The 17,719-nt window shown below is 39.1% G+C and overlaps 1 protein-coding gene across 1 annotated transcript in view; it reads left to right on the top strand.

Moving 5' to 3' along the window:
* Positions 1–14,493, top strand: part of adgrl3.1 (adhesion G protein-coupled receptor L3.1) — a 167,142-nt gene extending 152,649 nt beyond the window's left edge. Inside the window, exons 17-23 of the mRNA XM_055158568.1 lie at positions 823–889; positions 1,750–1,841; positions 3,525–3,693; positions 4,708–4,887; positions 5,373–5,466; positions 11,177–11,479; positions 12,205–14,493. Coding sequence (XP_055014543.1) covers positions 823–889; positions 1,750–1,841; positions 3,525–3,693; positions 4,708–4,887; positions 5,373–5,466; positions 11,177–11,479; positions 12,205–12,845 — 1,546 coding nt within the window. The 3' untranslated portion in view covers positions 12,846–14,493. The remainder of the gene's footprint in view (positions 1–822; positions 890–1,749; positions 1,842–3,524; positions 3,694–4,707; positions 4,888–5,372; positions 5,467–11,176; positions 11,480–12,204) is intronic.
* Positions 14,494–17,719: the final 3,226 nt, after the last annotated feature.

Raw genomic sequence — 17,719 nt, forward strand, 5'->3', positions numbered from 1 at the left:
ATGCCGAGTTCTATTTTTTTCCTTCAATGGGTTTCAGTGTGCATAATAAATTCAAGCTGTTCTATATCAAGCTCAGGACAGGAGCACAATGTGAATTCATTTGCGCATGTGCTGCTATACATCAAAGGGTCCACACTATTTTCTTGTTATATAATGTTGTTTCCTCACCAAAACCATGCCTGAAGTTGTGTTTTGTCTTAGTCACACATGTTTAACTCACAAACCCTGCATAATTAGGTTGAGTTTTTCTATCAAACAGAAAACACTCTGTTGGTCCTTGTGATGTCATCTTGTTTTCAGACCCAACTGTGTTTTTAAACTCTACACCTTCAACAGAATCATTTGGATGGTTTCAGACCTGGAATTACCAGTCTCTACTCATCTAAAGGTGAGGGTTAGTTGGTAGTTAACTTGAAAACTACCACTGAATGACATCACAAATTGGAACGGAACATTTTGAGCTTTGGAAATATACATCCTAATAATAAAAGGTTACTCAAACATGTGTGAATGAAACACACAACTCCAGTTATGTTTTTGATGAGGTAACAAAAATCTCACATGTCTGTTTTTTTTTCCTTGATTTTTCCTTAGTTCCAAGTTTCCCTTTCCCTAAATGGAGTATATTAATCAGCAACTCTAAGCGTAGGATTGTTCTAAGCACTAATAACTTGTTAGGTGGTTTTAAATTCCTACTTCCTCCAATGGCTGTTTAAAAATGAGGTAATGGAGATATTTCCAAACCATTGTATTGTTTCACCAGTGTCAGAACTTCATCTTTTTAAATGATGGTGAATATTTTTTCTTTGTCTTTCTTTCTAGGTGCTGGCTACGATTAGATACATATTTCATCTGGAGCTTTATAGGGCCTGCTACACTCATCATTATGGTAAGACACAAACACCAAGTGCACTATACATTTTACAATTGCATGCATTTGAAGAAAAAAAATCCTCTTATGGATTTACTTTCATTTTTATTTAACAAGCTGAAAATCCTTTTGAAAGCATTCTAGGCAGACACTGGAGTGAATATGACAGGGTGTTAGGAAAATATTGGCACCTTATTGATGTGCTGTTCCATTTCAAGCAAACACTATGAGACTAGTAAATGACAGTCACTTTCTGTTATGACTATTATTTACCACAGAGTAACAGAGAAATCAATGACGAATGGTGAGGGGCAAGTATAAACCAGGCACTCACGCACGTATTAAAAATATCGAAACAAAGCTATAATAAAAAGAGTGTTTGCCAAAAAATGGGTCCAATTAGGTGAATGTCAACGCTGATGCTCTGGTCTCATTCTCTAGAAATGTCAGGCGGGCTATCACTGATCTAACTGGCTCTTTTAGTAATATCAATGCATTTGTGGCCACAATGTTCCTCCACCTATTGGCACTGGCAACACAGTAGTTCAGACCATTATGTCTTTTGTCTGTGTGTGTGTGTGTGAAGGCCAGTTGAAAAGACCACATCTGCAAGAATTGGATTTCTACTGAGCCAATGATTCTCTATGGGCTTAATGACTACTATGTTTTCCCCTTGAAGCTAGAGCTAGAGTATATCGTGCACATAAAGACAGTTGGTGATTGCCGACTGATACAGTGCCCCCTAGCCAATTGCTAAGGGAGGAAAATGAAATGATATGCAATATGTGTGTGAGAGTGAGTTGCCGCTGTGACATTGTCTTTAATTAGGCAGTGATGGCAGCAGTGTATTAACTTGAGATGTGTCGTGTGTGTTGCAGCTTAATGTAATCTTCCTGGGCATAGCTCTTTATAAGATGTTCCACCATACAGCTATCCTCAAACCGGATTCGGGATGTCTGGATAATATCAAGTAAGCACTCTTTATTTTGTCCTTGTGAGGGAAAAAAATATTAAATTTGACGACAAATGTGGCCATGCACGCTTATGATTATGTCCTTGTTTTTGTCATATAAAATCATTTCACCTCTGCTTGACATTTCATCACATTATTATTCCCAGTCATGTTACCATTACTCGTACACGCCTCGGAGAATGAAATCTGGCTTCATTTATTCTGTGCACTAAATCTCCCAAATATCTAACAAGCTTGCTAATCAGAAGTTACTTTTTTGCTCTGCCAATATCAAAAGAGTGTGGCTAATTTCAATAATTTACTCAATGCCCTTTTTCACATGCAACTTAAAATGCATGAATTTGAACTTCGGATTTATCATTTAGATATTGTCGTCATGCATTTTTCAATAAAGTTACAAGAAGGAAGTTCAAGACAAAACCAAGTCTATGCTTTGGCGCAGTTAACAACGCATTAAAATGGATAATTAAGTTCAAAAATCAAAAGGCAAATTAGGACCATGATGCTTTGGAATTCTCTTTCTTAGCTGCTCAAAAGATTGTAATCTATTTTCCATTCATTAGTCGACTCTTTTTTGTGTTTCATTTACTTGTTAATCATCATTATGTCCTTTTGTGTTTTTCTTTTCTTTCCTGTCCCCATCTCCATCTGCCATCATGGTTGTCTTTTTTGTGGATTTGGCTGTGGTAAGGCCTCTTCCCACTTTTGCTTTCTGTCTTTCCCAGAAATCATTCCCTATGCACCCCACCACACCCCTCCTTAAATGAGCCCAGATTGTCTCCATACTACAACCACTCTGTTCAACACATTACATTTGTGATGTGTGTGAGCTCCCGTGACCTATAGAACTAATGCGCTATTGAAATATAATGGCGAGATGTGAATGAGGGGAGAGAGGGAGAGAAGTTGACTCTGGGGAGCACTGGAGGGAAGAGGTGAAATGGCTAGATTGTGAGGAGTGGAATGGAGTGTGCACCCTTTATAGAAGAAGGGGTCGTCAGTGCGAGCTTTATTGGAGGTTCTGTCTCGCCGGAATGGTGCCACGGAGGCCAACATCAAATCAATCACTGCAGTCTCACTTGGTTCACTTCTCCCTAAGTTTTTTCTCCCCCCATGTGTGTGTCTCAGTATCTCTATTCCTCAAAGGTGATCACTTCCCAGTCAGCCGATAGCGCTAGTCATGTCCAACCACAAACTGTGACCTTTACTGCTGAAATGTCACCCCTAATGGCTGTAATGTCCGACTACTTACTGCCGAGAGAAGCCACAGATATTCAGTCTAGACCAGGCAGCCACGACATTTGCCCCTTATAAGGACCTCAGCAGGGGCTTTATTTAAAAATCTAGGCTTTAAAAACTTATTAAATCTGCCTCTACGGTTATAGTAAGAATGACACTAGCAGACTTCATTTCAGGCTGGGAAAATATTCTCTGGAAAGAAACTGTTGACTTTCACTATATTACTCAATGACATAAGCCAACTTATAACCTCTCCCTCTTCCTATAAAATGCAGTTCTTTTTAGACAGGAACTCCTGCTGTTTTCTCCATTCCCCTCCCGCCGCGACAGGACTCCGAGTGAACCCTTGCTAACGCCTTTCCTATGTTTTATGGTCCCACATGCATCATACATGTCTGACAGCCACTCAGCGCTAAATGAAAATGCTCTGCCCTTCTACAGGTCCTGGGTCATTGGGGCCATAGCGCTGCTGTGTCTGCTGGGCCTCACCTGGGCTTTTGGCCTCATGTACATCAATGAGAGCACTGTTATTATGGCATACCTCTTCACCATCTTCAACTCGCTGCAGGGCATGTTCATCTTCATCTTCCACTGTATACTGCAAAAGAAGGTGAGACACTCTTAGTATTTAGAAAACACCACCACTAATTTAGGTTAAAAAAAAAAAGCATTTTGACAGCACACATGGGAGTAAATATATAGCTAATGTGGTTGTTTTTTGTTAAAGACAATCTGCTCAAGTTAAGTCAAAATGCTCTCACGCCCATGCAGAATTTCAATTTTTCTATTAAAGGTTTTCTCTCTTTCCAATGTTAGTATTAATATTACAGCATTTGGTATAGACCGTGTGTATCACTTGCTTCATTTGAAATATGGTTTGCAGAAGGAGCCTACACATTGAGGATATTTTTACAGAGTCTCCCACACACTGTCAGTGCTCGGGAGAACAGAAGAGGAGTATGATGTGAAAGGAAAGAGCGGTTAATACTTTTGTCTGGCTACAGTCCCGCGGAGAGTCTTTCACTTTTAAAGGTTTGACCAGTGAACAAGTGCAGTGTGTATCTGTGCTTGAGCCTGTGCACTGCACTTAGGTATGTGAAAGGCCCAGGGATCAGGTATCTCGAGACATGTCCTACGAACACTGCTGAGGTTTTCTCTGGCGCCGGCCCAAAGTGCTTTCTCCCAAGAAGCATGGAACAACTCAGCACGCAGCTGTGCAAACAGAGCATGTGGCAACACACGCCTGCCAGTCCAACAGCCTTGTTAAAAGCCAATTACGCTCCTATTTGCTCTAACTGGATTGTGATCTAAATGCAGATGTTCTTTGTGTACAAGTGCATCATATGTCTCTCGGAGGACTAGGTCCATTTCAGATCAATATGGCTGTAATAACATTTGGGTTGATAGGGATACGGAGTTCATCTTTTCATGTGTGTTTTAGAACTTTCATGTTTGTTTGAGGAATTTCATAGAAGCATAATAAAACATCTAAGATGAGATTGGTTTTAATCACAGAGCACACCGTGTGAAGAATATGTCCCCATTAAAGGAAGTAGAACACCTTCTGGTTACGCACACCTGTGAGTGTCATTCTGCTCACCTGTGTGCCACTTTCTCTCCACAGGTGCGGAAAGAGTACGGCAAATGTCTGCGTACTCACTGCTGCAGTGGTAAAAGTGTGGAGACTTCCATCTCCTCCTCCAGTAAGACCACCACGTCTCGGACCCCAGGCCGCTACTCCACAGGCTCTCAGGTGAGCTTACCTGCCTGCACACCTGGACGCTACAGCACAGCAGACTCCCAGGTGAGACCAGTGCTCCAACAGGGGCCTCGCTTATCACCAGTCACTTTCAAGTACAATCCATCAAAGCAGAGAGTTTGATACAGGGTACTTCACATTTATACCAGATGCAAAATACATGAATGCTGATGTTGAATCCCCTTCCAGCGCTAGCTTCAGTGCATTTCTTTATGCATTTGACAAAAATAATGTGCAGTTAAAATATGCTGATGGATTGTGTTAAAGTGTGATAACCGAAGCCTAAACTAAAGCTCCATATATTGATACTGTCATATTTTTACATACAAAACAATTGGAACTAATGGACCATTACTTCTCCCACCTGTTACTCCCCTGCCACATTTATTACCTCTCCTACACTGAACTGCCCTCTTCACACAACCTACTTTTGCTCACCATATTTTCCCTTTTTGTTGTCTTTCCCTCTCCTTACCTTCACTCCTTCCACTTCCACTGCTTCTTTGTGTCCTCTTCTCATCTCCGCACAGAGTCGAATTCGGCGCATGTGGAATGACACTGTGAGGAAACAGGAGTCTTCCTTCATCACTGGAGACATCAACAGCTCAGCTACTCTCAACAGAGGTAACTGCGGGATACCTACCATTTGCATGCCCATCGCTGTCACTGTATGTACTTTATTATCAGCAGGAGGGCCTCAAAGCATATGCTGTCATTTAGAGGAGGGGTTGGAGCCCAAACTTCTGTTGATAGCCCTGTGTTCTTCCACTTGAGACAGGATTAGCAAAGTGAATTGTTAGCCGCTGTCAGAACTCTTTCTTGTAGAGGTAGGAGCAGGTTTTGTATGTATAGGTTCAGCTTTTTTCTATTAAAGCTCCTCTATTATGTGAAATTGACCCTTGTTGAGCTTTCAGCCATGTTAGATTGTTGTTTCCTCCTCAAAAATATACTTTGAGTTTTACATTACAATATGTTTCTGATCTCAGTTTTAATGTTGTTTCCTGCTCACAAACATTATGGGAGATTTGTTTTGCTTCATTCACACAAACACACAAAACCTGCATATTTAGGCAGAGTTCTTCTCTGAAACAGAAAACACTCTGTTCCACTTTGTGATGTCAAATCTCTACTGAACAATCTTTGTGTCTTTTCAATGTCTTTGAGTGTCCAGAAAAGTGCTGTATAAAACTGATGCATGATTGTTATTATTATTAACTAAATTAAAATGTAGCTGTTAACTTGAAAACTACCACTTCATGATATCACAAGGTGGAACAGAGCATTTTGAGCTTTGGAGATGTAGTAGACTGATGTAGCAGACTAATAATGCAGGGTTACTTATAGATGTGTGAATGAAATAAAACACAACTCCTATTTTCTTGATGAAGAAACAACATTTTAACATGGGTTAAAGCTCACAAGAGTCAATTTTGCATAATATATAGGACCTTTGCCAAGTGTCATTAGGTCATCTTATTCTTTTTCAAATATAATAATCACATTTGACCCCATAAACCCTATTGCAATAACCACAGTGACTTTACAACTTACTGTTACTTTCCATTCATTGGACCCTTCAAAGGACTTTACTGTATGACTGGCCAATTCCTTCAGTGTAAATAATGCAAATTTACTGCCAGCTTTAATAACCTTCTCCCAGACTTTAAAGCCCTTTCACCACACTATAACAAATACATAGGTAAGCACATGAGACACGTCCGGCTTAGCTTCTTCCACCCCATATATGTAGGCCGCTGTTAGCAGCCCCTATTACGCCATTTTCTGATTTATGTTACAATGTTGTTTCCTCATCATTTAACAGGCAAATCCTGCATATTTAGGCATATTTAGTTCTTTTCTCAAACAGTAAACACTCTGTTCCACCTTGTGATGTCATGTTGTAATATATGAAGTGCTTCATTCTCTTTTTAAATTCTATACACCTTCACTAGGATCATTTGATCTCTACTGACCTAAATATAAAAGGTAACGGTTAACATGAAAACTATTGGTCCAGTACATCACAAGGTGGATCAGAGCATTTAGAGCTTTGGAAATGTAAGAAGGCTAATAGTAAAAGATCACTCAAACATGTGTGAAGGAATGAGGTAACAACATTGTAACACAGTTGTTACTCACAAGAGTCACTGTTGTGCAATATAGGACCTTTAAATGGGTATTATGTTTTATGTATATTTCCTGTGTATTCCTTGGTTATTTCTGTTGCTGTTATGGTCAGTGAGAATGGATTGAACGAGCGTGGCCGGTGCTGGGGTAATGAGGACGAAGAGACAGAGCAAATGCCTAAACATTGTGACACATACACACGCTTACTTTGCCATTTGTTAGTCTCCGCATAGAGGTGTGGCCCCTGTTTCCTCCAGGCCACTAATAAGCTGTTAGCATGACAGATTGATGCTAAAGCTACGTTGTGTGTGTCAGCAGCAGAATTATCACACACTTAAGAGAGGCAGGCTAAAGAGACCCCCCCACCACACACACACACACACACACACACACACACATCTAGGACTCTCTCTCTCTTTCTCCTTTGAAAGTAAGGCATCACTTAGCTCGGAGATTTCAAATCACTATGTTACTGGAGCTTTCATGGATGGGAAGGACTGAATTGGATATCCTGATAGGAGATTGACTTGTTGAAATGATGGGAGCGGGCTTAATTTAGAGCTGCTTCGGAAGGCAGTTGGAAATAATCTGCGTCCATTTTACACAGCATATTTATAATGTCACTTACAGTTTACTACCCTACTGTCTAGGCGTTTAGTGCTCTTCTACATTTACTCCTGCCATTTAAATTTATTACATTTATTAAGTGCTACTCCCTGAAACACTGTGGTCTGGCTCTGTTTTTGCAACAGGTATTTTGTAGTTACATACAAAGATATCATTTATAGAACATGGCAACGTCAACTGATTTACTCGTGATCCAGCAAAAATATAAATATAAAACAAAGCAGATTTACATAGGGTTGTATTTATTATAGAGTTCAACACTCCCTTCCATTTTTTCCAGAAGCAAAATTCCTATTCTCCATTTTTCCATAGACTTTCTTGGAAAAATGTATAGGCTAATTATAAATGCTGTATTTATGTACAATAGGACACATAATCCTTTTTTTTTCTGAAACTTTATAAACCGCAAAGATATAAGAACATGTAGCTGAATCGTAGGTCTAACATATGTTTTTGCACTTAAATGATTGCATCATACTATAGCTGGTTAGCCTCCAATTTTCTCCAATTTCTAGAACTGCTGCGGTCTTAGAATCGGGCAGGGCTGTTGAGCTCCATTAACATCATGGGTGGGCAGAATAAATTGTACATTTCTACAGTATTTTTTGTGTTTTATTATTCTAATTTCCTCTCTTATCCAAATCTAAATATAATAAATTATACTTGTAAGAGAACATTGGCTGTACACTTAAATTGTAGGTAAGACAAGGCAAGTGTATTTGTATAGCACAATTTGAACACAATGTAATTCAAAGTGCTTTACAGAATAAGAAAGACATTAAAATCACAATACAAACAAATGAAAACATAAATAGTTATCATAAAATTAACATTGAAGATGAAGAGTGCAGGATAAAAACCTTTCAGAACTGTTTTGAGCCTGGATTTAAACATTGTCAAAGTAGAGGCCTGTTGCACATGTTGTAGGTTTTAGCTGCATAAAACGGAAAGTATTCCATTTAAAAATACATAGAGTCACCAGCCTTTGTTAGTTTTCTGTAGGTATTAAAAATGCAATGTCATGGAAATGTGACTTTATTTCCCATTCTCCAAACATATGGTTCCAAAAGGTTACACAGTCAATCAATTATGTGCACTCCTACTACATTAATAGCATTATATAGAAGTAACAATCCTCTGTGATGCTCCAGTCCCCCAACAGCCAGGGCTCCCTCACTCAGCCAGACACATTCCCAGATCTTTTGTCCATTAAGTCTGCTGTAGTCACGCTTCCCTGCTCAAGCGTTTATTGAGGGCGCAGCACTCACACCTCTCCGTGTCTCCGTCCAGCCTGTGTACGTGTCCGGCTGCCAGAATGACTTGTCCAGTCGCTTTTCACCTCAGACTTTTTTGCGTTTTTATTTTTTTTTTTTGCCTGTTTGATTTACCTGTGCTCTTCTCTCCCTCTTTCTTCCACACACTCACGTCCCATCCACTTCTTCACTGCCACATCTGCATACTGTCTCCCCTTCTCTTCTCCACTCGTCTGTTTCTGTCCTCTCTCTCTTCTCTCTCTCTATCTGCCTGTACCAGGAGCCATGGCTAATCATCTTATAACTAATGCTCTCCTTCGTCCCCATGGTACTAACAATCCTTATAACACGCTACTGGGGGATTCTGCAGTCTATAACAACCCGGCCGTGGGCATGTACAACACTCAAGGTCTGCCTCATCTTTCTCTTTTTAGAAATAATAAAGCGCTTTTACATGTATTTGCTGCATGCTTGCCTGCCTTATAGCCAAAATATAACTGTGGTGCATTCGCGAGTAATATCTGGTATCAATGTGGCTCCCAAGGGACTCCCATCCATCATATTGTCTTTCACAAAGGACACCCAGTGGGCAGCTTCTACACCGCATAAAAATCTCCTCAAACACTGCCAGCTCGGAGAGTGGAGTGTAGATATTTATCTAATAGCAGGGACAGTTTATTGTCTCTCTAAATTTGAAATGGAGCTGTGTATTAGTCTGGAAAGTTTTGAAATCTGATACATTCAGAGCTAAACTGATACATTCTTTTACTTGCTTCTTTTAATTGTGGATGTATTTTCTATATGTTTATGGGCTATATGTCAATGGTCCAAATTACACTGTTTTTAAAAATAATATAGAAACTTAAAGGGCCTATATTATGCCATTTTCGGATCTATGCTATAATGCTGTTTTCTCATCAAAAACATACCTGGAGTTGCATTTTTTTCATTCTTGCATGTTTAACAAACACACACCCTGCATGGTAATGGGAGTTTTGCTCTCAGACTGAAAACACTCTGTTCCACTTTGTGATGTCATGTGATAAACTCCATACACCTTCTCTAGAATTATTTGGATAATTTCAGCCCTGGAATTTCTGATCTCTACAAAGCAAAAGGTAAAAAGTATCTGTTAACTAGAAAACTACCACTGCATGACCTCACAATGTGGAACAGAGCATTTTGAGCTTTAGAGATGTAGACAGATTAATAATAGGATTACTCAAACATGTGTGAACTAAAAAAAACACAACTCTGTTTTTGATGAGATAATCACATTCTAACATGGCTAAAGCTCAATTTTACGTAATATCGAACCTTTACATTGAATTCATTGTCATATCTGATATTTCTTTTACAAAGAAATTGACAATAACCCATAAATATAAATAATATACTATAGAAATCCACCTTGTTAGATTGACAGAGAAATGTACTCCAAATCTTTCAAAAGTCACTTGGGAGTCATGCATATTTTTAGTTGAAATGCCCTTCATATGAGTATGTCCTTGTATTGTACATCTAGCTGTTTCTTTGGATGTGCTAGCTGAATGTGCACTCAAAACTGTGTAATTTTGCAAATTTAATTATGCTTTGCTAATTGTGTGGTTGTTTAATCTTGTATGCACTCATGTATCTGTCTTTTCTCTCTCTCCTCCCTCATGCTGTCCATTAGCACCGTACCGAGACACAAGTACGGCTAAATTAATACTCAACTACTTTGACACCATCCACCGTCTTCTCTCTTTGCTAGTTTGAATAGCACTCTGACTGTGATTTTGAGTCCAATTTAAAACAGAGTAGCAGCTTTTGTTTGGCTGTCAGCCACATTAACGCTCTGCCTCAATTCTCCAGTCCATGTAATATTACTGGCTTTTGTTTGTCACTTTTCTGACAAATAAAAGGTTGGAGAGAAATACAGTATTAGTTCAAATGATAGTGTTTTATTTTCTGCATCAGTATGGTTAAAGTAGTATATATAAATATAAAGATAAAGCTAGAGGAATATTACAGTGGTTTGGTAAGATTTTGGACTCAAGTATTGGGGGCTTTATATTTGCCTGGTGTTTTTCCCCATTCTTGCATTCATAAGATTTTACTGTTCCAGCAAACTTCATATTTATAATCCTGGTAGTAAATTGGCAAAATAAATTACATCAGTAGATGCTGTTACATAAATTATGACCCCTTGAAGCCATTTTCTGACTGAAAATTATCATTACAGATTTTTATGCTCAGTTTTCACTATCTAATAATATCATGGGATAATTAAAAATTTCTGACAAATCTACACAATAATTATTAATCTTTGGATCTTTCTCCTTCAGAGGGCATTTTGAACAATGCCAGAGACTCCAGCGTGATGGACACTCTTCCTCTTAATGGTAACCACGCCAACAACTACAGCATGGCCAGCAGCGAGTACCTGAGCGACTGTGTCCAAATCCTGGACCGCAGCGGGGGATACGGTACCCATAGCAACCACAAGGAGACCACTCTAGAGAAGAAGATCCTGAAGGAACTGACCTCCAATTACATCCCATCCTACCTGAACAACCACGAGAGAGCTACCACAGAGCGCAACCACAACCTCATGAACAAGCTGGTCAACAGCAGCATGGCCAATGGAGGTGACTACTCACTGTTACTCACCCACACAGAATACTTATACTATTAACTTTTAGGCCTGTCATGATAATTACTATATCAACTTATCATTCAATTTATGAAAGCTGGAACAATATATTTTGGCATTCAATATTTATCGTGTGCATGTTTTTAATGCAATACTGGGAAGGTTTCTACTATTTTTTTATGTAATGCGGTAAGATTTGAGCTGAAGAGGGATGAAAAAGTAACATTCAGGACTAATTGGTTCTTTTTGTTATATATTTGTTTTAGCTTATGCTATTTAATGATATTGTATTTAAATGGTTTATTATCCTGCTTTGTGTCAGTGGCATAAAGTAGTTTCAAGATTATTGTTTATCACAATATTTCTCCGTAGCGATATATCATGCTTCAAAATTTCTTACTGTGATAAGTATATTAAAGTTCATAATAAAAACAAATAATTGTCATATTATGTAAGAATTGAATATCACTAAAGATTTTTCAGTAATAAACTCATCATCCATGTTAATTTTCTTACTAAAAGAAAGTCGTTTAATCTTAATACTGAGCCTAGCAGGTGTACTAAGCAGTAATTCAGCTTCAAACTGTTTTTCCTCTCTTTTACGAAACCCATTTATTTGGTATTATATTATTAAAATCTCTAAAGACATTGCACGCAACAAAGTGATCATTCAATCATTCGGATGTATTTCTAATCTCCGTTTTTTGATTGTTTGAGCAGGGAGCATGCCAGGCAGTAGTAGCAGCAGCAGCAGCGGCGTCAGTGGGTGCGTGGTCAGCTCCAAAGAAGACCCCGGCCCCATGGTGCTGGACAACCCTGCAGCCTTCCCCCACGAGGAGAACCTGGGCCTGGAGATCATCAGAGAGGAATCCAACGCCCCTCTGCTCCCCCCGCGACCCCCACCCCCGGACAGCCACCCACCTCCACCCCCTCCGCCCCACAGCTTCTCCAGGCCCCGCCGCATGCCCCAGGAGACCAGTGAGAGCTTCTTCCCTTTACTGACCAATGAGCACACAGACGAGCACACGCACTCGCCCAGTCACAGAGACTCTCTTTACACCAGCATGCCCGTGCTCACCGACCTGCCCGACGCGCACATGAACGGGCTGACCGACGGAGAGGACGAGAGTTCGGGGGAGCTTCAGCCTTGTAAGAGCGCCACTGCCCCCGAGCTGGATGACGTCTACTACAAGAGCATGCCTAACTTGGGGTCCAGAAACCACCTCCATGAATTGCAAAGCTACTACCACATGGGCCGTGGTGGCAGCGATGGGTATATGGTATCAGAAAATAAGGACGAGTCGGATTCCTCGCCCGAAGAGCCCCCCGTAGACCCTTCTCACCTGGTTACAAGTCTATAGAGCTGTCCCTAAGACTCCTATCCCTCCCCTTGGACAAAAACTGTTCCCAACTTCTGAATCTGACAGACAGAGCTAGCCCGAGATCGCCAAATATTTGTGACACTTACTTCTGTGGTTGCCGGTAAAAGTGCAAGCAGGAAACTGAATGTATTGTCATGAATGGAGTCAGTGGGCGGATCTATGTAAGACAATTACTTGCAAATGAAAAGGAAATGGGGAGGGATTTTGTAATTTTCTTCACTGTTACTTTACTATGGAATCTTTGGATTGATCGTAGCTCTGCGAATCCCTCAATATGGACCTTCTTTAGCAGATCATAGCATATAGTGTCCAAAACCTGGTTAAAGGACCTGTCCGTCTGTCCGTCTGTCCTCTCTGTAACTCTCAAAGACTTGGATGAAACTTCTCCAAAGGGAAAGAGCAGGTAGTAAACAGTGCACAACATGAACTAGCCACGAAAAGGCGCCGCCCCTTTACCTGCCAATCAAAATGGAGGATGGACTTTGACTTCATATCCTCATCCTGAAATGACTTGGGGGCGAACAAACTGTAAACATATCACTCCGATGTTCTCTCTTCCTGTTTCATATCTGCTAAAATGGAGTTGTGTCTGGGCTGGTGTAACATTCCTGCGACTTGTAGTGACTGCGGCTACTGTGTATTTCAATGAAAAATAAGGAAGATCATATTACAGACTTGATAGAAAAAAATCGGTTACCTTTCCTTTCTTCTGTAAGCATTTTTTCTGTTATCAAAAGGATTATGAAGAAATCACAACTATTTCTATGTATTGTACAGAATACAGATACAAATGTTGCATATGACCAAGTCTTATTTTTTACATATGAGTTTACAAATCTTTTTTTGTCTGTGGAACTGTTCAGAAATGTCTTGATGCTCTGGTGTAGAAGGAGCAAGGAACTACCATATCTCTTAATACTTTTTCATCAATACAAAGACAATGAAGCACTTCTTAATTATAACACATATACCTGACACTCTTCATCCTGGACCTTTTATAGACACACCGCTATCACTCACTTTTGAGATCAATTACTACTATACTTTACCACTGTGTAGTTTTGAAGTTACGGAGCTGGTTACTATGGTGATTCATGAAAGCGTTTACTAGTCTGGAGCCCACAGTAAAATCAGAAATGAATGGAAGAATATACTCTCTTTTGCCAAATACTAATTGACGTTAACTGATGTGCTGGCTGTTACTGTACAGAACAAAAGAGAATCTAAATGTCATTGTTGGAAGAAAGAGAGAAAAGCAGAAGGGAGTTTTGACCCCTGAAATGCCAAGATTACACTGTATATGTGTAGTGAACAAATGTGAAAACCACTGCAGCACTGTCCAATATGGAGATGCCAATGTTTACTTTACGTAGGAGGATCAATTGGTAAAGTGTATGAAGTCTAGCTTGCACATGTATCCCACGAGCCCCCTCCATCATATCCCTGAGAGAGAAATTATTTATTTATCTGTTTATTGGTTTAAAGATGGCAAAACAAGCTTGGGAGGGTAGAGGCTAGTTCTATGTAGGACTAAATAAAAGTGGCACTGGCTTTGTTTTTGGGTTATTTTTTTAAATTATTATGATCATGATTATTACAATATTATGCTAATTATTTATTCTTTTTGTATGGGTTCAAAGTTGAATGATCTCAAAACTAATATTTGTTGTAACAGTGAAAGTTGTTTGCCAACAAATAAATTACTGACATAGCTTTTGCGTTTTTTTGCCTCTTGAGTCTCGTCAGTCGATGTTGAGTACAAGCAAAAAGTGTTTTCATTACCAGCACCACGAGTCATTTAGGGAATTTGTAAACATAACATTTAGAAATAAGATCCAGACATGCGATGTGAGTTCAGTATAATTTGTTTTAGAAATGTCTTTTGAGAGGAAATGAGTATCTGGTAAAACATATTCATTATGAGTCTAAAGGGGTCACTGTTGATGTGGGCTGTTTTATAAAATGTATGGCATAGAACTGGGGAGAAGGATGCTCATCTGTGATATTGTGTTATTGTTTGCATATGACAAGTTTTCATATAAGTTCAGAAGTGGCAGAAAAAATTACTTGAAAAGAAAAGTAATAAAATACAAGAAGCGGGTGAATTCTAAAACAGAAATCTCTACTTACCAGAGAAAATTCTATCCAATATGCAGAGACAATTTACGTGCAAGAAAGGCATTTTTCTGACAGTTTAAACCTTCATAAAAAATATTTGTGTTGTCATTTATTTTGATTAGTCTAGTCAGTTGGCCCTTGTAAAGATTGTGATTGCCAGGAATGGTTATGAAATTACCTCTACATATGTCACACCAGCTGCATCCAACCAGGAAGTAAAATTAAACTAAACTAAACTAAAATTGAAAAGAATGGCAAATTATTTAGTAAAATAGAAGTATGTTAACTATATGTCTTTGTGAAAAAAAGTTTGCACATTAACAAAGTTGTACTGCACCAGAGTATTTTTGTTATGTTGTTCTGCAGGTGGCCCTCCACATATTAGATTAATTAGAAAGATGCATCTTTCTATTTGTTCAAAAAGGATTTGCCCATTTGAATTACCTAAGATAAGGATCAAAGCTTAGCTCAATCACAGACACAACAAACAAACTCACTGATTCTTATAGAAGTGAGAAGCTGCAGTTTAAAAATAACATCAGTCTCAACACACACTTTGTACTTTCCTTTGTACTTGAGTTTACAAAACCGTCCATTCTCAGAGGTAAATGATACAGACCCGCTTCTAAATAAGTAAAATCACTGCTAATTTAAATTGTAATTTGAATATTTATTTGCAAATATTAAACATATACTATTTGGTTTGATTATCCAACACTTTTGCCTCTGATGTGAGGTTTAATTTTCTCCAATTCTCTTTGGATACTCAGGTCTCATCTAAAGATATCGATGTCTCTTAAGGAAATTGATATGATACATGAGCGTCGCTTTTGCCTGGGTATTTCTTCGAGCCTGTCTGACAAATACCTGGCCAGTGTTTATGGCGACTTCCACCTTAGGTTGATTATTAGTATCTCCCCTGTTGAAAATATGTAATTTTCTTTCAATTCACAGCAAAACCCAAATGTTTTGCTGTGTGATTGATTGAGTGATTTATGTATTTGGTTTCAAGCTCACAACAGAATTTTATCAGGACATTCACCTTTTGTTTAGTACAATGTTTAAACCTATGTGCAACCAAAAGGAATACAAATATAGGCTTCTTTATTTACATCTACATGGTAAAAAGTGAAAACCAGTCAAATCCATACAATGACTATATTGACTATTTGCTTGTTGCATGTTGTATTGTTATGTTAGCAGCATCCTTATTAGACATGCAGTCCCCTGACTCACTCTCTGGCCCTCACTCAAGTAACACAGCTTTCCTTAATGGGATTAGTCACCTGCTTGTACTGCCACCACACTTTAAAATAGTCCACTGCACCGGTGCCAAGTTGCACGCTGTGTATACTGACATATGCTGAGGTTTGGGTTACACACCGTTTTACGTCATACTAACTCTGGGCCACAAAAGCTCCTGTCAAAATACTCCCAGCAGATGTTTCCTCTAGAAGTGAGTACGTTTTTGTCATAAATCAAATTAACAAGTTGCCAGCCCATAAAAGAAGCTTAAAAGTAATTTCTGAATCTGAGACAACGCTAGAGCCAGAGAGCTATTGCCAAAGCTTTTAAGTATTGATTGTACAAAAAGTTGAGCTTTGACTGAAATGTTTCACAGTATGGTATTACACTTTTCTATCCTTATGGAGATCAAACTAGACTAAGTTACAGGTCAGATCTGTGGAGAGGCAACCCTGCTCAGAGTCGGATTGCTTGTTTTTTCTAGGTATCTTGAGCTGTAAAACCACCTGTAATTTAATAACTGTAATGTAGAGCGGTTTAATGTCATACTGTGGAACATTCAAGGCAGAACAATGACATATCCAGGAACAAGTAGGTGACAGACCCCAACCAAAAAGATACATAATACATCTTTAAGAAATAATAATGAGCAATGACTTCTTTTTAATTCTATGATAGCACACAATAGCTAGGTGGTTAACAAAAAAAACCTTTTATTAATACTATGGGCCTGTATTTGTTTCCAGTTGACAGTATGCATTACAGAAACATTTTACGTTAAAGCCAAAACAACCATTCTTACCTGTGAATCATTCAAGGCCTGCCTATCTCCTCTTTGAAGTCTGAGTAACAAACTGAAGAAAAATGCAAAAACAAAAAACAACACTGCAAACCACAGTTTTAGTTCAGTGAGTTATATTGACTACTTGCCTCAGCCTGCCTATTATATTTGCATGATCTTTATGGAGACAGGAAATACAAATTAAGAACGCATAAACATATCCAAGATGTTGTTGGTAAATTCCAAAACCAACTACTGCAAACAGCCGTCACAACCCTGCGTGGCATCTCTAATATTAAAGACTTACTCCATGCCTTATCTCCTTTGATCATGGATGCACAGTGTCAAAGAAATCGAGGAAAATAATAATGCCAGTTTAGAGAATAATAATAAAGACGTCCTCATCAATAATCGCAGTCCGTTTGATACAGATTTGGAATAAAAGCAAGACATTTTTAGAGGAATTGTCTTTCCATCCATCTATCTACGTGTCTTCGCCACCTTTCCTTCCTGTTACCACGGCGTCCTCTTGGCTTGCGTGGCGCCGTGCTGCCAGTAGCAGGCTGATTAAATGAGCAGTGGTCTATGTGGGTCATATCTCAGTTGGAGCGCTCTGATCGGTTAGTGCTGCCTGCCTGTGTTATCTTCCCGACTCCCTGCTTCCTCTGCTTCAAGGGGAACGGCTTTGGCTGTGTCTTACGAGGTGACA

The sequence above is a fragment of the Boleophthalmus pectinirostris genome, unplaced genomic scaffold (genome assembly GCF_026225935.1).
Source record: "Boleophthalmus pectinirostris isolate CB_2022bp ecotype Guang Dong unplaced genomic scaffold, ASM2622593v1 HiC_scaffold_22, whole genome shotgun sequence".
In the NCBI taxonomy this organism is placed as follows: Eukaryota; Metazoa; Chordata; class Actinopteri; order Gobiiformes; family Gobiidae; genus Boleophthalmus; species Boleophthalmus pectinirostris.